At 36.6% G+C, this 24,644-nt stretch overlaps 1 protein-coding gene across 8 annotated transcripts in view; it reads left to right on the top strand.

Moving 5' to 3' along the window:
- Positions 1-4,948: 4,948 nt before the first annotated feature.
- Positions 4,949-24,644, top strand: part of LOC106054935 (uncharacterized) — a 110,890-nt gene continuing 91,194 nt past the window's right edge. For 7 of the 8 annotated variants that reach the window (XM_056003536.1, XM_056003537.1, XM_056003539.1 and 4 more), the window contains exons 1-2: positions 4,950-5,746; positions 15,324-15,477. In XM_056003536.1, coding sequence (XP_055859511.1) covers positions 15,396-15,477 — 82 coding nt within the window. In that variant the 5' untranslated portion in view covers positions 4,950-5,746; positions 15,324-15,395. Of the gene's footprint in view, positions 5,747-15,323; positions 15,478-24,644 lie in introns of all 8 variants that reach the window. The other variant, XM_056003541.1, reaches the window with a different exon arrangement.

Genomic DNA, 24,644 nt, shown 5'->3' with positions numbered 1-24,644 from the left:
CACTGGCGTGCGTCTTAAGTAACCTCTGACAACCAGTCCAACTCCTGACCTCTATAAGTGGCTGTCACGTGTCATGCGTGTCACGTGTGACCGTCATACTAGGCCCTGGCTTTTATCAACGACAGGAGAAGGAATACAAATGAGAAACTGGCGTCTAAATTGAAATGCTTTAGGTAAGTGTGGCTGCTAAGCCCTTTAACCACCCAAGAAAGAAGAGCTCCTAATCTGATTTCTGCAGAGGAGATCCTGCAAAGAAGCCGATCCTAAACTGTTTCGGGGATCTGGCGTTCCCTTGTTCCCAACCGCTAACTTGAGAGGGGGAACTGCAGCATTGAGCGACAACAATCCGACAACAATCCGACCATAGCCGATGTTAGGGCCTTTATCTCATGTAATATCTAGTACTTATGTCAACTTACTAAGAACCGTTCGTTTCAAATCTCATTAGAATCGTTCCATCAGAAATATAATAAACAATTATTACGTTGTACATGTTATATGTAAACTAGCTAAATTATAAAGACATTGGCTCTCCTGGCTAATTTCAGGCAATCCGGTCCATGCGGTAATGGTACCAAGGAAGAATGATGGACTAACTGGCAGGTCTGTCAAAATATGAGAAAGAACAAATAAAACACTTCACATTCTTTTCAGCAGTAGCTTTTTTTTTTTACTGCACCCTGCGCATCCAAAGCTCACAAAATATTTTGTCCAGAAAACCCCCCTCCCCCATTTAAACATATTTTCGGCCCTTGATTAATAGTTTGTTACGTTGATTCCCAGCCCGCTTATATCGACCTCACACACACACACACAAACACTCTCAGCATACAAAATAATAAAAGTTATACCTTCATTTAATTTTTTTTTTAAATCCATTTTTAAAATCCCGTATTCAGTTTATTTCGGCTTCAGATGACCAAAAGCCAAATATTTTTTTACAATGTCGACAAAAGTTTGGCACCAAGCAGAAATGTTCTCATAAAAAAAAGTTTAAATAGTGCTTTAAACGGAAGGTTTAATACTGTACTTTTGATTTGTTGGCTTTAAAAAACATATTGGGTCTAAATTGCGAATTTAAAAAATCGCTTTGGGTAAATGGACCTCATTCATCAATCTAAAACAAACAACACTGACTCACGTGCTTCTATATCTCTTCTATACAAATTACGATCTAATTTTAATCAACAATGGTTATCACGTGACAGTTTTTTTCCCGTTGTTTTTATCAATATTATCACGTGACCGTTCATTTTGGTGAATGAGGTCCATTTAACAGCAGCGTTTTTGATCGAGAAACGTGCCTCGCTTTCCAGGCACAGGGAAAATAATAACTGGTTCAATTTTGCTAATTCTTTGCGTTCACGTCAAATGGGACAATTAGTGATATGTCGGTGCATGAACGAATCAGGGCTCTTGGGTGTATAATAAAGGTATGAGATGATTTTAGTTATTAAGCGCATTTATATTAAAGCATTCAAAAGATAGTAGCGGACCAGGGAATTTCACGGAGATCCTGTCTTCATAGACCTAAAACCGGCACTGATTAAATAAATTAGTGATTAAAGCAAATCATCAATTCAACCGAAAAAAATCTATCGAATAAAAAACAAATAGATGATTATAGCTCAGGGAATTACAGGCCTGGCTTTTTAAAAATTAGTAACATGTAAAGAAATTACGATTACGATTACTGGGATGCCAGTCGATATTTCTGGTAAATACTCCCGCAACCTTAAATTGTTTATTTTTTTGTATCTTTTAAATTGTATTCTATAGTTTTAGATCTGGTCATCTCTCCCGTACATACACACATATTTCTTCAGAGTTAGTAGAAAATATTAGATGCAGGACTCTTTATACAGAAAGCAATGAAAAGATCTGTCAAATCTTATCTTATCATATAATATACTGTTGACCATACTTATGAAAACTAAAAACCACACATTTTTATTTTAAACTAAAACTTTAAAAAAAAAAATTTTCTCAAGACGAATACAATGTAATCATTGTAATCATCTCAATCATTGTAAACATCTCAATCTGTCAACGTAGTAAAAAAAACCTTATATAAAAGAATCTTCCCAAATATAGATAAAACGTTGAGAGCCTAGCAATGCCTGAAAAAATACAATCTAAATAAATCAACATATACAATGTCCAGAGTCCAATCCACAGACTACACTATTCTTAGTCGCGTCTGTATTTATAGCAGACGACACCAATGGGAAACGTTGAAACCTACCCTGGTCTTATTTATATTCCAATCACAAGAGAGCGGCATTCGACGCCGTACAATACTATTCTTTTCTTCAAGCCTTCCGGAACTTTTTCTTCCGAAGAGTTCTAAATCTTATTTTCTTAAAGACACCCAAATCTCAGGCAGAATATATATATGGCCGATTAATTTATTGAAGTAATTTCATATTCTCTTAACATTGCGAATCCAGTCAGAGCTTAGCTTCTATCAAATAGGCCCTATTGGTCTTGCGGTGTGCGTTCTGGACTGTCGTCTCGATGATGCCGGGTTCGAATCCTGCCCGCCGATGTTCAGCCGGAGGTTTGGGCTAGGATTTAATAATATTAGTTTCCCTTGTTGCTATTAAACAAAATAATGAATTACCAATAATTAATTGTGTAATTAATTACTTTTTTTATTGATTCATGTCTTGTCTATGTCAATAAATAATTATGCGAAGTTTCAGCTTGATCCGAGAATGGGTGTGGGAGAATTAACGTGTAAACACTTTTTACCAGACAGAGTGAGTTAATATAAGCTTTGCAAAAATGAAATGTTGAATTCACTAATTCTAGATCTGAGATTAATTGCGCAGCGGTTTTAACATTTGATAGATTCTCTAGTTCATATTATAAAGGACTCAGTTTCTAGACCGGGTCTCTTTATAAATTAGGCATTAATTAACGACTATGATACAGGCGTGGTGGGTGAGTGATAGAGCGCTCGTCTTCTGAACCTAGTTTAAATCCTGGGATTTTTAATTTTGGGATTTTTAGGGCGCCTCTGAGTTTAGTGCCTTTGAGTGGGTACCTGACTGTGACCTGACATTAGTTGGGTAAAAGATAGTTGGTCAGTGTGCTCGTCTGAAAGGAGTAATTTACTTATTTCCCCTTATTTAATTAATTTCAAACTGTTCAGAAAGACTCCGCGTGACGTTGCATGTACAGTACACCATTTCAAACACCGCCAACGTTTGTACATTTACTCTGCATAGTACAGTATAAGCAAATAAAGTGTATAAATAGACATGCGTCAATAGTAACCACTATCGATTTATCTCCTATCCGGTATCAATAGTTTTTTTTTATAGGTGATAATCTAATTACTGGCGACGCCCGTATGCAAATCCAAATCTTGCTTAATTGATAACATAACAGCAACATTCAAGGACTGTCCTAAAGCCATGCCTGGTCGTGCGGTATACTCGCTGGACTGTCGTTTGGTCGTCTCTATGGTCAAGGGTTCACACTCGGCTTGCTGCCCTCCTCAGTCGAACTGCGGGAGGGTTGGACTAGGATGTAGATTTTGTCTTCAACTCTGAAGGAACATCTTAACATGTGAAATATTAGACAAACATTTTTACAATATGCTTAAAGGACGATGAAAAAAAGGGCAATAACAATGTCGCTCTCCCTTCCTTTCCTATTACTTTTCTTATTATTTCAGATTTCTATTCCATTTCTCCAAACCACATTAAGAGACGAACTTTATAGATATAAATTTCCCGGATTTTTAAATCTCATTAATCCCAAAAGGCTAGGAAAATGCATCAAAAATATTCAATAAATCAATTTAAAAAAAAAAATAATAATTAAGAACAATTTTGGATCTTCTCTCTTTGTAATTAACATGAAAAACTGATGTTGTTTTGGCCAGTCACTTAATCTCCTTAATCTGCGACTGTGACTTTATGATTAATAAACTCCAGCGGGTATATTTTAATGAACAGTGTAAATGATCATGAACTGTATACAACTTCTCAATAACCTTGACTGCTCAACAGTATTCTATGGTCTGGGCATGGATGCCTTAACCTGTTTGTCTTGTGTGTTATTATAAGTTAAATTATAATCTGAATAAATAATAATAATAATAATAATAATAATAATAATCACATTAAAAAAACAGTGACATGATCAACTTTTACTAAACCATCACATGCGTGCGTCTTTTGTTTTCGCCATACGACGCTTAGACAACCCAATTCAGATTAAATTACGGAAAAAGAAAATATTTAAAAATACTATTTTAAAAACGAAGCTTAATTTAAGTCGTGTAATTAAATTTGTAATTGATCTAGATTCTAGACTAACAATAAAAAAGCATTTATATAAAAAAACAACAACGTAAGAACGACTTTCTTAGGTTTCTCAAGCCAACACGATAACCACTCTGCTAGTAGAGAGCTTATGAACATAGAAGATTGTATAGTTGTCTATTGTTGTTATAGTCGCGTCCTATTTTTTCATGTGCAGTTTACTATGACGACCACTTATGAAGGGAACTAATTCAGCTTATACCACCAATTCAATCAAGTACAATTTCCTTCCCTTGATCGAGATACCAAACAAAATAATTAATTACCAATAATTAATCAACTAATTAATATTTTTTTTGGTATTGATTCTTGTGTAAAAGAAATAATTGTGCAGAATGTCAGCTTGATCCGAGATTGTGTGAGGGAGAAATAATGTGTACAAACGTTTTACCAGACAGACAAACAGACAGAGTGAGTTGACAAAAAAAAAAAAAAGGGTCGCCGATCCCACTTTCCAAAGTGTGAGACTCTTCGCGAGAAGGTAACATGAAGAGCTAGCCAAGTGACAATTCAAAGTACTCCGGAAATTGTTAGAGAAAGTTCAGATGTCTTGGGGGGGAGGGGGGGTTAGTGTCATACAATGGGTCTATTGACAGACGTGCCTGGCCCGGTCTGTAACTGGTGTATGGCTTAGAATTAGATAAAGACATTGCAACCCCCGTCAGCGCTTAGCTCCATTCAGACATTTTATTTCTTATTACCATTCAAGAAATTCTCCAGAAAGGGAAAGAAAAAGAATCAAAAAGGGGAGACAACAAAAAAAAAGTGCGGTCATTTGTCTAGAGTAGCAAGGGAAAGAGAGAAGAAAAAAAATAAACCCCCGCTAGAAATTGAATTAAAGAAACGCGGAAGAGTGAAAATTTATGAACAGTAGATGTTGAATCAATTAAGTAGTAGCTTAGTAAGTACTTTGAGTTATTTACGTGGTTAGCTAAGAGGACAGGTAACCTATCAAATACACCTGTAATGAAAATTGTATGCTCCGGTTACATACCAATATCGGCATTCATTCTGGTTGGTCGTCTACAAATCCAGAACTTATATTTTAACTCTCTCCACTTCCTAACCGACGATACCAACGTTGATTCGACCAGAATGTGGTATATAATTACGGAGAGAAGGAGTTAAGTACCGGGAGTGTGACTACTTTGTGAGACTATAGATCTATAAGGAGATATCGAGTTACACAAGAAAAAAAAAGGGAAACGATTCGAGAGGGAATTCAAGGAAAGGAATACACTGTTGTAACCTGATCTTCCGTGGATGTGTTTTGTGTTTATCATTGAACGGGTCACACCCAGACCACTAGGGCGAGATAGCATTATCACTGAGGACCACAGCAGCACCGTGGACATGGAGTTGCTGTAAGATAACGCACTGTGGTGATACCCAAATTGCGCTGGTCGCAAGTAAGTGTTTTGTTTTGTTTTTTAAATTCGACTCTTTCGTTAATAAATTGATCCGTTCGGTATTTTGTGAAAAGTTTTTAGTAGTTTTTTTTTTTAAGTGATTCAATAATGTGATTTTTTTTCTCACTTTTATGTGATGTGGGAAAACATTTCTGTTGGATATTATCAACAAAGTCTGTGGATTACATGTGTGGAATGTGGTTTGTGTCTGTGTTGGTGGGGGGGGGGGGAGGGTTGAGTATAATTAGACTAAAACATGTATCAACCATATTAACATAACAAGTTAATTTTTCTAACGAAATCAATTCTTACTTTATGTTAAAATAAGAAAATAAAAAAAAAATACATTTTTAAAAATAAAAAATAGAGAAAAATAAAGATTGGCCTAATGGGGATCGAACCCATGACGTTTGCTTCACACTTGACGTAACTAACAAGCATACAGCGTCGCACGAAGTTTTGGTTTGATATGAAAGATTCATTCTTTTTTCCTTAAAATGTACATCTTTTTTACATTTCCACCCATGACTTTGGTTTTAAAAAGTATTCTTTTTTTTTCTATTGCTTGTTACAAAGCTTATATCAACTCATTCTGTCTGTCTGTCTGTCTGTCTGGTAAAATATTTAAACATTTTATTTCTCCGACACCCAATCTCGGATCAAGCCGAAATTTTGCACAATTATTTCTTTTACCTGACAACACAAGAACATTTTTTTTAACAAATTAGTTAATAAACTATTGGTAATTAATTATTTTGTTTGGTATATCGAACAAGGGAAAAGAAAATCTACTTGACTGAAGTGGTGGTATAAGCTTAATTAGTCCCCTTTATAGATCGCCGTGCTAAATTGAAAAAAAACAAAACAATATTGACCATACAATCTTCTCTAGTCACAAGTACTTCACTAGCAGAGTGGTTAGCACGTCGGCACGATAAGTTGAGTCAATGAGTTCAAATTCAGGTCATTCTCCCTTTTTGTTTTTTGTCAATGCTTTTTAAAAAAACACGGTAAAATCCACCCAGACATCCCATTTTTTCTTCTCGCTTCCCCCCCCCCCCCCCCCCGTGTTCCCAACTGGTCCAGATAAGTTTAAACCATTTTAAAAAAGTAATTAATATGTATTACTGGAATCACCAAACACACTGGAAAATGTATTTTTTAAATACAGGCTTTTCATCTGTTGCTACGGATATAATGTTTAATAAAGAATTTGTTGTTCTATGAAGTAGTCCTTCAAAGATTGAATATTAATCCATTTATTAATTTCCCTTAACTCTTTCTCTCCTAACTGACGATACCAACGTTGAGTCCATCAGAATGTGGTAAATAATAACGAAGAGAAAGAGTTAAGTATCATTGTAGACGTTTTCTCGTGTATTTCTTGATCTTTCACATGTGGCTCAGATATTGGGTCCCGGCGGAACTGTTTTCATTAACAGGAAAAGGGGCGAACGCGAGTGACTGGCGCCTTAATCAAGCTTTTGGGCAGGACGGACTCATTAGCCTAAGCTTGCAACCCAACTAGCAGAAGGAAAACTAAATTCAAACCTCTGCAGATATACGGCGAACTTTAGGCAGTTAGCAGCACACAGTGCTACACTCTGTCAGAGCCTGAGACCCCACTGATCCCAAACTGTATTTGTCGTTTGCAAAGAATTACATAAGCATAAGAAGTTTTAATGATATAACTCATACCACCGATGTGCTCTTGAAATGTATTGTGGCGTAAAGAAATGTGTTGGATAATATCACATGTGGGTACTAGGTTTGTGTAAAATAATATCGCTTTTAAAACTAATTCAATGGCTGGTAAAAATCAATGTTTTATCTATAGTGTTTTCCATGTTTGGCTATAAGTAAAGAGATCTTGTTAGACGCTCACAAATCACCATCTTCTCTATATGATGTTGAAGAGAGATTTTGTGGGTCTATTCTGAACTTTATCTTCGAGAGTTCGAAAGTTGTTCAAACTTTTATCTTTTTATCAGGGTGGCATCGTCTCAATTGATCTTCCAGCATAATTAGTTTCATATCGTAAAAAAAGGCACTTAGACAACCGATTGTTTGACAAGGAAGGAATGAATTCCAAATTTTAATAATCAACGCTGTACAATCTACATTTCTATATTTTAAACATTAGTTACATGTAAACAAAATTAAGCTCTTTAATCCAACCATTTTTCGTTTGATTAGCAGGATAAATATTTTAAGTATTAACTAAGGTACAAAATCATATATTAGTGTAGAAAATAATTACATTAATGGGATCTGAAAATTAAAGTCACGATATATCAAAATCGAATGTATTATTGTACACTCCCCTGGACATCTCATAGATCACCAATTTATTTTTTCCCTTTCGTAGACCCCTTGGAAGTACTCGTAGACCCCTGTGGGTCTATATAGACCACTTTGGGAATCACTGTTCTAAACTATGTATTGTCATTTGCATTCAATACACTTTCAACTTCATTGGAGCTCTGACCGAAAATTAACACAATACAACATACACACATGTGCTCACACACAGGGCTACAGTCTCACACATACACATACACACACACACAGGACTGAAGTCACACACGTACATACACACAGGACTACAGTCATACCTAACACACACACACACACACACATATACACATACTCTGAATAAAACCAACATCTCTCTACCCACGGACGTCAGGAAATTATTGTCTTGAGCTAAAGGCACTAATTTATATCGACAGATCCAGATCTATTACCTCGCAGCTCAAGTTATGGCTTTTGTTAAAGTCTGTGTTCTATTTGACTGAGAAAGGTTGTTTGTTTTTATATTTTTGCTTGTAGTAATTTGATGTTACTCTCTCAGCCCCACCAGTCACAACCTCTTCGTAAGCACTGGGTGGTGGTTGGGGCAGTTCAATGACAGTTTGTTTTTCTTTTAAAGTATTTTTTTAAATGGGAGGCAGAAAAAGAAAGAAAATATAAAGAGGCAATCGAGAGAGAAAGAGAGAGAAAGAGAAAGAAAGAGACAGAAAGAGTGAGAGAGAGAAATAGAAAGAGAGAGAGACTTAAAGAGTGAGAAAGAGAAAGAGATAGAAAGAGAGATAGAGAAAGAAAAAAGAGAGAGAGAAGAAAAAAAGAGAGAAAGAGAGATAGAGAAAGATAGAGAGACAGACACAGAAATAGAGAGACAGAAAAATTTAAAAAATAGAGAAAAAAGAAAAAGTCAAAAAGAGATTTAAAAAAAGAGATACAAAAAGAATGAAGAGGCTCACAGAATGTTGCAAATACTGATTATATCAGCAAAAAAGGGCAGCAAAGATTACGACTACTAAGAAAACTGTCCTCGTTTAATGTTAGCGAAAAGGCCTTGGCTATGTTTTATCACGCTCACATCTGCAATATTTTAAGTTTCAATATCACTGCCTGGTATGGCAATCTGAGCATTAAAAATAAAAATAAACTTAATAGAATCCTAAATGCTGCTGGCAAAATCATTGGCAAAAAACAAACCCCATTTGGGCAGTTGTTTGAGACAAACATCTATAAAAAAGCTAACAAGATCCTCGAAATAAAGAATCACCCTTTGTGTCAGGACTTTGTGATTTTACCATCACAAAAGAGATACAAGACACCGATAGCAAAGACAAACAGACACAAACACTCTTTTGTTCCCCTGGAAATCAAATCATTAAATAAGAACAATCTGGTATAAACTTTGTCACATGTAAATTATGAGTGAGTCTGGTGTGAATGTACACTTTGGTTTCTTATAGTTATAATGTTTTTTGTTTGGTGTAATGCACAAATTGTAAGACAAATTTCCTTACGGATAATAAAGATTATTATTATTATTATTATTATTATTAAACAAAGAGTGACCAAAAAGAAAATTAAAGAGACAAAGACAAAGTCAAATTAAAAGTAACAAAATTTAAAAAGACCAGAACCTTCGAAGAAAAGAAGTAGCTAAAGAGAGTACAAGAAAGCTCGAGACAAAAAAAAAGAAAATAAAAGAAGAAAAAAAAGAGACTGGAGAGAAAATGAAGAAAAACCAGGAAAAAAGATTCAACAAATTCACATACACAGAAAAACAAATTTGTAAAAGAGACATTAAACGTTAGGGAAAAAAAAAGGAAACCATTAATAAAAAATCTTAAAATAGAAAGATGAATCTAAAAGATGTGAGTAGAGACAGAGAACAATAAAGAAAAAAAGAGAAGAAATGAGAAAAGTTCAGATAAAAAGCGTCAGTTAAAAAAAAGAAACCACCCCAGACAAACGGAGAATAAGAGAAAGGGAGATAACTAGAGAAAAACGTTGTTCTAAAGGGCAACAAGTACAGAGAGAACAAATACAGAGAGAAAAACTACAGAAAGAAAAAGACACAGAGAGAAAAAGACAGTTAAAAAAGAGAAAGTAAAGAAAACTTAAGAAGAAAAAAAAAAGAAGCAAAATTTAGTTTAAAATATAAAAGAGAGAGAGGAAATGAAACAGGAAAGATGGAGTAACAAATGAGGAAAAAGATAGAGAGATACTGATAGAAATAGAAATAAAATGACAGATGGAAAGAAACATGTAATCTATGAACCATCCTGAAGAAAAAGATTTGTTTTTAAATTACTGACAAGATGCGCTTCAACAGTGCGCGACCAGAGATCTCCACTCCTGCCAACAATCTGAAACTGTTAGACAGATTTGAGCCATAGGGCTGTTATTTCCAGTGACACGGTCACTCCGGATTCGCAGGCTAAGGACAGAAAAAAGAAGAGAAATAGATATAAAGAAATGTGGTGGCCGTATGATGGTACATAAAATGCAAGACAAAGAAAAGAGGAAGAAAATGCTGGGAGATTTTGAAAGAAAAAAAAAATCTAAAATTCACAATTTAGTGTCATTTTGTTTTCTCTGTGTGTGTGTGATTCTCTTTCGTCATCTGTGTCTTTCTCTCTCTCCATTTCATTGCTCCTCTCTGTCTCTGTGTTTCTTTCTCTCTCTCTCTCTCTGTTTCTTTGACACTGTCTCTGTTTTTTTCCCCATTCTCTTGTCTACTTCCTTGTTTCTCTCTTTCTTTCTCTCTCTCTCTCTCTCTCTCTCTCTCTCTCATATTCAGAAGAAGACTAGGCCAGTTGAAAAGTAGCCTCTATTTACAGTCCCATTGGTGGAACTCCGTTACTAAACGCCCGTTTCACTTCCGGTTCGCATTTTTCTTTTAACTTTTTGTAATTAATTCATTTCAGGCTATTCGCTTTTAGTTCAGGCTTTCATGTGTATGTCTTTATGCGTGTGAGAATATGTGTGTGTGTGTGTGTGTCTAGGGGGGGGGGCGGGGACTGTGTGGAGCTGACTTTCATTAGAACACTTAAAATGTCATTAATTTATTGAAATCGTTAGAGGGAGGAAAAAGGGGGGGGGGGGCGGTGTACTGTCTTGTTTTATTCTGTAGACATTTGGTGACAACAGTTATGGTCAACCCGTGGTGGAGGTGGGGGGGGGGGGCGAGGGGTGTGTCGTTTTAAACTTGAACTCAGTTTTTTTTATAGTCGGTCTAGTGGCAGCCCTAGTCACTGTGACATTGTTTGTTTGTCACACGAACACACATACACACACACACGGATACAAACACACACACACACACACACGGATACACACACATACATTCACGAACACGAACACACACACACACGGATACACACACATACACACACACGGATACACACACATACACACACACGGATACACACACATACACACACACGGATGCACACACATACACACACACACGGATACACACACATACACATACACACACACACGGATATACACACATACACACACACAGATATACACACACCTACATTCAAGCAGCCACTCACACTCGATGTCTCATTGCCTTATAGCATTCCAGGCAGCTCTCTTCTCGGTGCAGTCTTGTCTCTGCGGCCGCTATTGTGTTTATGTTGTCTGCCTGTCAGCGTGTCACGTTCGTATGTTGCAATGGGAAAGCAATATTAAAATTATTCTCAGCGTCACATTTAGAAAAATAAAAGAAAGCTTATATTAAGCTTAGTTGTATCAATTCCTTAGGATCAGTCATGTAACTGAAATAGTAACAAGATCTAGGCTAACTATAATAAGAGTTGATATAATCTTTGTAAAAATCTTCGGGAAGTTGAATAGTTATTAAAACCTAACAGTCACAAAACCTATGTATAGATTCTTATACAACTGCCAGTTCACAACGATATCATTTAAAATGTTATTCCCGCATGTAAAATTGAATAGAGTCAGCCTTCGAGAGGACAAACGGGACCCCCTAAGGGGCACTGTAATAAATAGATTTTCTTTTTTTTTTTTTTGTTGTTGTCACAGGCAGCCCATAATACCAACATGCGGGCCCTCTGTCACACAGTTTAATGTGAAATACCTATTGGGTGTAGAGCTGAAATACGCTGTCGGAGATGTCTTACAAAAAAAAGGACACTCTCTTCCAAGACGGTGCACATCTATATGATCTAATTTTAAACCAACTACTTAGAAAGCTCTAAGGATGAGCTTGGGTTCAACACCGCATTTGGCATTCGCTCAAGATCTGGAAGTATTTTCACAAAGCTTATATCAATTCAGTCTTTCTGTCTGTCTGTCTGGTAAAAAGTTTGTGTACACGCTATTTCTCCTACACCCAATCCCTGATCAAGTGGAAACTTGAAACAATTATATTTTCGTACATAACAAAGTATAAATCAATCAATTAAAAAAATTAACCATTTAGTCAATTAATTATTTCTAATTAATTATTTTGTTTGAAAAAAGGGAAATCGATTCTACTTTATTGAGAGATATAGTTGTGAATGAGTTATAATCCCCTTATACAAGCTTTATAGTTGTGGTTGTTGTTTTGTTTTTTTGCTTTTTTAGTATTTTTATATTTTTATCTCAGTGTGTTCAACCCGAAATAATATCGAGTATTGACAAGCTCCACGTACTGTATGACCTCTTTGTTTTCTCCTGGCCACCAAGTTCTAAAACATGACTCTTATTTGACGTGCTCTGGTTCTATCAATAGGTAGAGTAAAAAAAAATTGCAAAACTATTTTTACGTGACTAGATCCATGACGTCATTTTAAAATGTGCAGGGCACATTCTCCACGTTTGACGTATAGATTCATTCCACTAGATCGGTAATATCAAACTAAGGCCCGCAGGCCGCGGGTCATATCCGGCTAGTATATATATATATATATACTTATATGCTTGCGAGTCTTGGACGCTGACTGCAGAGCTAAAGAGGAGGATTCTAGCAATGGAATTAAGATGCTACAGAAGGATCCTAGGTATCACATTCAAAGACCGCATCACAAACCAAGAGATTAGAGACGTCGTTACTGCAGCGATTGGACCCCACGATGACCTACTAACTATCGTAAAAAAAACTCAAGCTAAAAATCTATGGCCATATTACAAGATCTTCGGGGCTCGCAAAGACCTTCCTTCAGGAAACAGTTCCAGGAAGAAGAAGAGGCAGACAGAGAAAGCGATGGAAAAGACAACATAAAAAAAAAACAGGGGCGTAGCTAGGAATTTTCCATCATTTGGGGGGCCCGAGAGGCTTGACCTCTTTGGGGGCCCCTGCATTTTGTGTAATATTTTATATTTAATGTAAAAAACACTCATTTGGGCACCCCCCCCTCAAGTAGGGGCACCGGGGGGATTTTCATATTCTCCCCCCACCCTAGCTACGCTACTGCCTAGCTGGCTAAATCATACTTAATAAATAAGACGACTAGAGTAACACCTAGATGCACGTAACGACGTAATTATCTTCTGGTGAGAGGGAAAATCTGTTATTTATAAGATAAGATAAGATCCATTTCTTCTAATTCGCCAAACGATATATTATGGACCCTAATTACTTTTCGTTTTTTTCCCTTGCTAATACTCCTTGATTTCGAGTCATCGTGGAATATTTAGGAATTCCTTATTATTTTAAATCCCCCCTACAGCGTACTATTAAATCTAAATAGCCACGAAGTCTAAATGTTATTTATCATACAGTTGACATGCGGCAGTAGAAGCATATACCCACCCACGCAAAGACATTCGAGTCTTTTGTACGCTCCTCTAGATCAATAGGCTCTTGCCTTGAGCGTAACGGGACTTAATGGAGAGATATTTATTTAAAATCTCAATTCAATTGCTTCCACTTTGTATTTGTAAGTGGGTTATGTCGTAAGAATTCTTAGCTATATAAAAAAAAACGTCGGAGAAAATATTATATTACTAATTATTCAAATAGAATGGTACCATTTCTATGACGCTGTTAATCTATAATATAAAACATAAATTATTGCGTATGTATATGCTTGCGCAGTGGCTATAAAAATCAAGAACGTTCGACCAATCTTGATAAAACTTGGCATAAATATTCCTTGGGTACTAACTGGAACAGTAGCGTATGTAAAGTAGCCCTAAATCAAGCTTAAGACCCTCAAAAAAAAAGGTTGCCCAACTCTATGGAAGTATTATTAGTGGACGATAAAGTAAATACTCAGAACATCGTCCTAAGAATATTCAGATTTTCGCAAGTTTTTTTTGTCATTAATTCTTTCTTAAAAAAAAAAAAAAAAAAGACATATTTATACATACTATAGGACGGATGACGTATCACAACAAATATGATCAATAATCATTGTCTTGATTAGTTAGATGTTGTAAATTATCCAGTCATGACGACTGCGCCCTCGGAAGTCATCAACTAGTTCACATCAAATAACTTCTGAACATCTGTGTTGTCATAGGTCATAGGTCATAATAATTTTCCCTACTATACAAGTCAAGTTGATATAAGCTTTGTTTAGATAATCAGAGACTCTGCTGTAATTATAGTTCCTTATTATTGCCCTTTTATATCCAGACAACAAGCTCGATTATTCCTGTTTAATTTTTTTTTCCTTTATTCTATTTCGTCTTAATGACAAATCTGGATCGAAATCCCAGACGCATAGAAATGGTTTGCCCTAAATACATATAAATCTAAAAACTGTTAATTATTTATTGCTTTCAAATGGATGTTGCTGGATCCTATCATTTTCCTAAGAAATAGGATTCACAGTTCTTGATTTAATTTATTCAAAAGCTCATTATAAACTCACTCTGGCTGTCTGTCTGTCTGGTAAAACGTTTATACTCGTTATTGAAGTAACACTCATTCTCGAATCAAGTTGAAACTTGGCACCATTATTTATTGGCATTGACAAGACATGAATTAATTTTTAAAAAATTAACCAATTAGTTAATTCATTTCTGGTAATTAATTATTTCGTTTGATACCAACAAAAGAAATTAATCCTTCAGCATTCACAGATACGACTAAATAATATGTAGGGTTCATTCCCTTTAGATATTTGGACACGTTATTTCTCTCTCTCTTACCTATTCTCGGATCAAGCTGAAAAATTATTTATTGTACCTAAAAAAAATATGAATCAATAAACATAAAAAGGAAATAACTTATACATTATTGAAAGATATAGCTATAAGTGGGACGTTCTTTCCCTTTGATAAGTTACTTTTTTTGTTGTTGTTACAGACAGAAAGAAAAAAACGAAGTTGACAAAAGCTCCCACCAAAAGACCCCAAGATCTTGTTGGATATTTTAAACATGGATTCCAAATCTCTGATCAGCTTCTACATCATAGTATATCTAGTCAACCTCATTGCTGGCAATGACGTTATCTTATTCAGTAAGTCACGTGACCTTAAAACTTTATTTCAAACCACGTAAGCGTATTTTCTATGGTTAGTAGCTGTGGCTACAGTCCCGGCACACTGCTGTAATAGACACACTAAAACAATATGAGCTTCACTAAACACAATGATTTTTATTAGTCTCTATTTATGTTCTTTACTCCAGCCACTTGTTCTCTAAACTGACTTCCTTTTACACACAGTCCTGGCACACTGCTGTTCACTCAACCATGTACACTCAAGGTCCACTGGTCATTTCAAACTCAGGCACACACACTGCATTACCATCCACTCAAAACACACACACTTACTATCACAATTATCATCATCATCATTGGCCTCCGTCATTTCTTAAAATGACGATGGCTCATCTTGTGGAAGACGCGGTGAGAGCCTTGACATCAGTTATGGCCGGAAATGCCCTCGGAATCACCAGAAAAGTTTGATTAGTTTAAAACCAGAGCGTAGCTTTTTGTAACAGATTGTCTGTAGCCTATATGAAAACCGCTAATCTAAGGAAGTTTAAATCTCTAGGAGATATCAAGGTCTAGATTAACACAGGTAATATGTTTAATAAGGGTTCTCTGAATTGTTGACGATCAGAAGATTGCATGCGTCTTTTTGTGCGCGTCTGTTATTACTAGTGTTGAGTTTGTATTGACCAACAGACGAACTAGACATAGATTGAAGTAACTGTGAACAGACGAAGTCATCTGCAGAAGCTTCAATATAACGATTTATCTTTTCTTATCTTATATAATACAGAAATAATACAAAAAAGAAGATGATTTTTTTTTTAAATTATTATAGCTTTTATATAGCGCTACTTTCATGCTTATAGCATGCTCAGAGCGCTTTTGGTCCAATCTCATTTGTGGACCAGTGGGGGGGGGGGGGGAGGGTGTATCTAGGAGTTGGTTTTCCGTGCTGCCTTTAGGCGCTCAGACGCACAACTCTGCCCGAGTCGGGTGTCGAACCTCGAGCCCCCTTCTAGGTAGCCAAGACAAGTTCAAGCGCACTTAGCCTCTCGACCACGCTTCCAACGTCCTACGCGTCATGCATTTCATGTTACTTCCTACGCGTCATGCATCTAGTCATGCATGTTAACCAATGACTAAAATTCTGCCTAGTCACTGGTTTTCCTGGCTAGAGGAACGGGAACGGCAACGGTCTCAGTCACTGACGTATTAGAAGTCACACCTATGAGAGCCTAGAATCAACTATTTTTCATATCTAAGCTACAGCCTCGCTTTGAATTAATGTCGTCATATTTGTGCGTTCACTATCGGTCGCCTAAGGTGCGTCTCTACAGTAGCTTGACTTTATAGCTGCAGCGACGCTGCTGACCCCAAACTGTATCGGCCATTACTGTTCGTTAGGACACAACTACTATTTGGGTGACAACTTTCCGATTAATCTATTACACATTTATTTACATGACTCATCCAAACAAATCGATACAATTACACTTTGTACAAGCTTCTTTTTTATTATTTAAAAAAAAAGTAATTTTGTGTTTTTCTTATTTTAAGTTTTCCTCCGTTTCATTTCTTACTTTTTTCCCTTACTTTCCATTATATCGCCACTATATTTCTTCACATTTCTTTCTCTTCTTTTTCTCTCTTTCAGAATATTATTGACTAATAAACATAAAAGAGATATTACAGATGAAAGTTCAAACCATATATATAAGCCTAGTAATGTGTTTTTAACCTTAAGAGTGAAAATCCCCTATGGGTTAAGTTATTATGTTGATGGGTGCCCAACTCGTCTTGGCATTACTTACTACTGGCCAACATTTTGCGTATTATATGATAACTAGTCGACCGGCGGCGTAGCATACGCCGCTATTTTGCAGGGCCGGCCATAGGTCACAGCAACCTATCCGACACTTTTATAGGACCCGCGCTAAATCTATGTGTAAATTATTAAATTAAACCATTTTATAACTTATAACAGATTTCTCGCTGCCGCCTGATTTACCAAAAGCTCCTGAAAATCTCCTGAAATTGCAAAATATACGAAAAACTCATGCAAATCTAATGAAATATATAGACCAAAATTGTCATTTTGGGGTGTCATTTAATATGGAAAACGCCAATCCTACGGGCGATAAATATAAACGGCATTATGCATTAATTGTGTAATCTGGTGAAAGAAGCTTCTCGCGCCTCAAACTAATGAAGAATTACTTTAGTTCAACAATCTCGTAGATAGTTTGAAACACTCTTAAATTGTTGCTATTGAGTGTGATCTATGTAGGAAATAAAATTTTCATGATAAACTGTATAACTTCGCGACACGCAAGGCTTGTCAAGTTCGTGGGATAACTCTATCCGCAGAAATAAAAGAGTGATCTTTCCTTTACTTCTTGCTTCTCGTCCAAACTCTTGAGCGAAGAAGAGAATTATATATATATATAGATAGGCTCTCCATTCGTACCAGTCATCATGATACATAAAGTTTGATAAAACATCGAAAAATGACATCATGTATGTGTTAATTGACGTTATATATTGTACTTTTACATACAGATAGACTTAGAGGTTGAAATCTCACACACAAAAAAAATCTACAGTACAATCAAAATCTTCATAAAAAAAAAAAGCTTTATATGGCGCTACTTTCATGCTTATAGCATGCTCAGAGCGCTATGGCCCAATCTCATTTGTGGAGGGAGTATCTGGGAGAAGGTTTTCCATCTGAATTTAGGCGCTCAGTAAACACAACTCTGCTGGAGTCGGGTGTCGGACCTTAAGTCCCCTCCATGTCCAGAAATTTAGCATTGTAGAATGGGCAATAAATTGTCTATGATAGTTCAAAGTTTGTATACATTTTTTGACGCACCCTGATATATATATATATATATATATATATATATATATATATATATATATATATATATATATATATATACAAAACTTTTTGTTTTGTTTTTAGGGACGAGTTATAGTTGTTGATACTTTGAATGAGAATAAGATAAGATAAGATAAGATAACTTTATTGATCCAATCAAATGGAAATTTAGTTTGACTACAATTGACAACCTCAGCGTAACTACTGTACAATAACATATAGATGCACGATATAGATGCACATACGAACAACATTCACACACGAAAAACACATACAGACTCATAACCAGCGCTTTATAAACAGACTTCTATGTACTTCTCGATGACAGAATGTTTATTTTTAATGTTGGTCATCCAGGGTCTATTATTACTGAATGTTTTAATTTTCTTCTTTGATACAATCATGTTTTCACAGAACTGTATGTACGAATTAACAAGTGTGGTAAGTTCATCAATGTCTGGGCAGTTGTTTACAAACATGTCCCAATCTGTTTGTTCCAGACAACTTTGTGGCTGTAAAACAGCGTCGTCAGACCATGACTGGATGGACTGTACTTCGGGTTTTGTTGTTTTTAAAACCGGTTTGTACGTGGGTGTAAGATGGATCATTGTGTGGTCCGACTCTCCGAGGGGAAATAACGATCAAGATGTGTAGGCCATTTTTATGTTGCTATAACACATGTCCAAGGTTTTATCGTGCCTTGTGGGACAATGAACATATTGAGTATATGTTGGCAAGTGTTGAGCTAACGAAAGAGGATTGAAATCTCCCATAACTAGTCGGGCAGCATCAGAACTTTATGTCTTACAGATGAGTACAATGTCTAGTATATGTTTTGTTGTGTTCTCTGTGTTGGCTGTGGGTTTTATATACACAAGTATGACGTAAAATTGTGTAAATTCTCTCGGCAGGTAGTATAGCCTGAGATTGTTACATAGAAGTTCAATATCGGTCATACACACTTTAGTTTTGATTGAAATATTGTTGACACAGTAGTACTGTTTATCGACACAAATGGCCAGTCCTCCTCCTCTATCTGTTGTCCTGTCTGATCTGTACTAAAGAAACGCATCCAAGTCTACTGATGTGTCGGGAATACTTTCATTTAGCCATGTTTCAGTGAGACAGATTAGCGAGTTTTCGCGGAATTTGTAGAAATGTCTGCAGCAACAATCAAGTTCGTCCATTTTGTTATTTAGTGATCTAACATTGCCCAGGACAATAGGAGGCAGATAGACCATTTGTCCTCTTTTCTTGCTTTTGACTCGAACTCCTCCTCTACGGCCTCGGTTGTTTCGCTTTGTCTGTGTGTTGATGGGCTCATGGCGGTTTGTTATCTATCGGCCATTTGTTTCTAAGATGGCTGGTGTATACATAGATTCATTGATGATCATATTATTCATGCGATCCACCGAAGCACTGGTTTTGTAACATGCACACTGATAAAATAGTCCACAAAACTAGAAACACTTTCATGTTTTGTAAAATGTTTTACATGTTTCGGATGTTCCTTCAGAGTTGAAGACAGTTTACTTCCTAGTCCAAACCTCCCGCAGGACGACGGGGGATGGGAGCGGGGTAGGGTTTGAAACCTCAACCGTCGATAAATCCGAACGACAGTCCAGCGCGCAAACCGCACGACCAGGCAGCCATCCGAAACACATTTCATTCCCTGAAACACAATAGGAAAGGAATAATAGACAACAAATGGACACTTTACAAAAAAATGAGATAAATTAGATAACCATTCAATGACATCAAGTAGGTCAGGTTTACATGTAACTTCACCTTCACATATCTCTTAGTCTGTTTGACCATTGGGGCACCACACAAGATCTGTTCTACCGTCTTTCTCCATTCCTCTCTGTCCTTTGCCAGGCCAGTCCATTCTTAGATGTTTTTTTTTCTCTGTCTTCCTCTTCATCTTCTTCCTGGTACTGTTCCCTGAAGGAAGGTCTTTGCGAGCCTTGAGGAACTTGTGATGAGGCCATAGACTTTGAGTTTACGATTTTTGACAGTGGTTAGCAGGTCATCGTGGGGTCCATTTGCTGTATTAATCCTGTTTTTTTAATCTCTGTATTCATGATGCGGTCTTTGTAAGTGACACCTAGGATTTAACTATATCTTCATCACAATAAGTTCATTGAATACATATGAATATTAACAAGGTAATAATAATAACATTAATAAACCTCTGTATCCTGTGGGATCGAGTCGTTAGTCGAACGAACAATACACGAGTACGTCTCTTCTCTGTGTATCAACGGAGTTGGAGTTGTTGATAAGGTTGTAGTTGTTTATAGGGTTGTAGTTGTTGATATGGTTGTAGTTGTTGATAGGGCTGTAGTTGTTGATAGGGTTGTAGTTGTTGATAGGGTTGTAGTTGTTGATAGAGTTGTAGTTGTTGAAAGGGTTGTAGTTGTTGATAGGGTTGGAGTTGTTGATAGGGTTGTAGTTGTTGATAGGGTTGTAGTTCATAGTTTCTGATATTCTTTCTGAAAATATTGAAACCTGCCTTTTCATCTGCCATAGCGGACCACTTCGGGGGGCTCGATTTTGAGTTTGTGCTTCCACACAAGGTCTTTATAACCTTGTTATTGTTAGTCTAGATCAGTGATGCCCAAAGTAAGGCCCGCGGGCCAGATACGGCCCGCGACGTGGTTTTATCCGGCCCGCCGAAACGTCAGAACAAAGTGTTTATGAAAGGTGACTCTGAATGAGAATCTACCAGGAAAAGTGAACGGATCTTTACATGTTGTGGCACATGATTATAAACCAGCATAATTGTTTTCTAAAGTAACTAAGGCTGTTTAAAAAAAGAAAACAATAACAATAAAAACGACATTATAAACCATTATAAACATTATAAATACGACTGCAACCTTGGTTTGAGCCGCGAATAAAAATATTGTTAAACTACTTCAATAAATTGGAGGATCAATGGCAATATTTACCAAAAAGAGACAAGAAAATGAGTCGTTGGTTAAGCTAGCTACAATGTTGCTCACATTTGAAGTAGAGAAATAATAAAATTTTTCCGACGTGTAAAAAACTAAACCTCCAATATCCCATTAATTAATGTAAGTACTAGATCCAGAGTTTGTAATAACATTGTTTCAGGTCTATTTCTTTTCGTATTTGTACCTTTTCTATCATGTGGCCCGCGACACGAGTGTCGATATTAAAATGGCCCGCAGGTCGAATTAGGTTGGGCATCACTGGTCTAGATCTATTATAAATTTAATTACCTGACTGATCCAGAGAAATTGATACAACTATGGTTTAATTTGAGCTTGTTTTTTTTTTAAATGTTTTTTTCTTGTTTTAAACATGAAGATGGCCTACATAAAATCACGTACGGACCGAATGTCACTCAAAAGGGCTCATTTGTAGGCGGCCCCATCGGCCCATTCTGAGCTAGCCCACCTGGAATCGGCCCGAATGCCAATATACACAGTCCGCCCCTGCCGATATAAATATATAGGAAAGTAAATGAAGTATTATTTTACCTAAAAAAATATTTTTATAAATATATATATATATATGATTCAATACTGTGTAAGCCAAACTCTTTGAAAAGAAAAGGAAATCTGAATAGCAAAAGGAAAATAAAAAACATCAGACATATCTATGTAGCCCCCCCCCCCCTTTCCCATCAATTCCCGCTCCCAACCGAGGTATTTGTCTCATTACCTGATTTCTCAGTCATAACGCCTTTTCCCAGACAGAGCCCCTAGCTCGTGACATAAAGAACTAATAATATGCTAAATATCGCTTTTGACACTCTATATCCCCGAGAGCTTAATAATAATAATAATAATGATAGCGATAAGAATGGCAGATTTGATTAAGTAGCCGTCAGCTGGGCCGGGCTGGGGGAGGTGGCAAGTGATATTTGACACCAGGAGGGGACCAAAACTAGATCAGGGGAACGCAACTCTGTCAAGGATTAATGGAGGTACGTTGTAGGTCAATGCTATTCGAATTTCTCTCCCCTGTCAAAGCAAACACTCGGGCAGTATTTGTGCGCTACGATATTTGTCTGGTAGAACTGGCTCCGATTCCGCAGCAGAACGCCCGTCTCGTGGTTCTGCATTGTTTATAATATATACTCCATTTGGAACGTAGGCTTTTGTGTGTGTGTGTGTGTTTGCGCGTCGGTTTGTTTGCATAACCTTTATTTACGCACGTGTGTGTGTGTGTGTGTGTTGGCTTACAGCAGTACTTAATTTATATTTTTTAAATTTTTATTTTGGGGGGGGGGGGGGCATATGTTTAGCAACAAGGATCTATATAGCTTTAACCTAACTCTGGGTTCAGTGGCGTAGCTAAAGATTAGCCATCATTTAGGGGCCAAGGTGTGTGTGTGGGGGGGGCGTAATATTTAATGTTAAAAAAAAAGCCCACTTATTTGGGGCACCCCCTCAAGTGGTAGCCCGGGGGGATTTTCGAATTCTCCCCCTCCCTCCCCCGAAAGTAGCTACGCCTCTGTCTGGGTTACATGCTTATGCTAATATTGTGATCCAGTACAGCTTTCAAATACACAAATGTCATTGTGGGACGAGGTGTGTCCCTACCCAGGGGGCATATACAAATATTTGGGTGGAGTCTTTCCAGATCTGAACGTAAGCATAGAACATTAGTTCCGGCTAATGTATTACAGGAAGAGAATGAAGCAAGAAGGCATTATGGGACTTACAACATAATTCTTCAATGTTTTCATTCATTTACCCAGACCTAGTTCTTTATCTGTAAAATAGTTCAGGAGACAGTCTTGCCCTTAAAGGTTATGTTGACCTGTTATTATGTACGATATTCTCATTTTTATGTATCGATTCCTCAACTCCAGTGTACATTACCCTAGCTCCTTTTATGTATCGATTCCTCACTTCTGTGCATGATATCCTAATTTTTATGTATCGATTCCTCACTTCTAAGTACGACATGCTTATTTTATGTATGCAATCTTTGTGCATATCGATACGACTGTCTTCTTGATTAGCTTAAACGATTAATAACAAAACACTTTGTGTTATCTATAAACGACAAATCAGCAGTTTATTCTTACGCCATCTTGGTTGATAACAACAGTTACAAGGGATGCTACTCCCAATCACTGAGTGGTCCAACCTATATAAAAAACACATCAACAAACACAAGAACTTGAAAACAAGAGTTCCGAAAAATAGTGCGGTAGTTTAACTCTTTCTCTCTGTAATTATTTTTCCACATTTTGAAGGAATTCTTCATTTTGCTCATTACTATTTCACTACCCTTGTTATGATTGGGCTTCAATAGCTTTGTTGTTTGTTATCAGAAAATGTTGTATTTGGTATAGAATTCAAAGGAAATGCATGCTCTTTTTATATAAAACAAAATAAAGTATATAAAATTAAATATCAATTTAATTTAATGAGGTCAAATCAACGATATTATCGTCCATTAGGAGAGAAAGAGTTAATAACTAAATACATCAACTGCCAAATCTACACAATTGGTAACACGATACTCTTAACTACAAATACGTAAATGTACACCACCGTACGGCCGTAGTATACCCTACTGTCTCTCTGTCTCATCCCAGACTCCTGCTTCACTCAAGGACTCACTGTAACCGGACCAGGGCCGGATTTAAGAATGTGGAGGCCTCAGGGCAAGATTTTTGTAGAGGCCCCTACACTCTTTTAAATGCTTTGATAAAGATTCACTAATGAATAAAAATACTTATATCTTAAAGCATGCTTTATTTTAGAAGAAAGAAATAATACACTTTTATTTTACTTTACTTTTTTTTTTTCAAAATACTTAATATCAGGGTTTTAGTTTTAAAAAAGTGTATATGTTTGAGTCTGGCCATAAAAACAGATGACCTTAACATCATCTGCCCCATAGATCGCTAGATCTGAAAGGGAAACTTTACTATTTTTTTACTTTGTGGAGACCCCCTGCATACCTTCCTTTAAATTCTTCCCTGAACCGGACTGACTTTCTAACACACTTTGTCTCTGGTCCCCAAAAACTCTGGACCGTACGACCAACCATGGGGGTGATTTTTTTCGTGTAACGTCAATGCGAGTACTGTCCCTTGTCCATTGACACAGTTGACAGCTATACAGCACAAGAAATTGTGACGTGCTACGTGTGTCAGTTGGTCACAATGTGTCCAATATCCCCATTCTGTAAGTTATCCGCTTTTCTATGCACGATATCTTATTTTCATTGTATGTTATCCTTATTTCAATGTACTTTATCCTCGGTTGATTCTATGGTATTCTAATTCCTAGATCATCGTGTAGAATATTTTGAT

The sequence above is a fragment of the Biomphalaria glabrata genome, chromosome 11 (assembly GCF_947242115.1).
Source record: "Biomphalaria glabrata chromosome 11, xgBioGlab47.1, whole genome shotgun sequence".
NCBI classification, from domain to species: Eukaryota; Metazoa; Mollusca; class Gastropoda; family Planorbidae; genus Biomphalaria; species Biomphalaria glabrata.
Note: the sequence above shows the minus strand (reverse complement) of the source record. Positions and strands in the feature narration are given on the sequence as shown.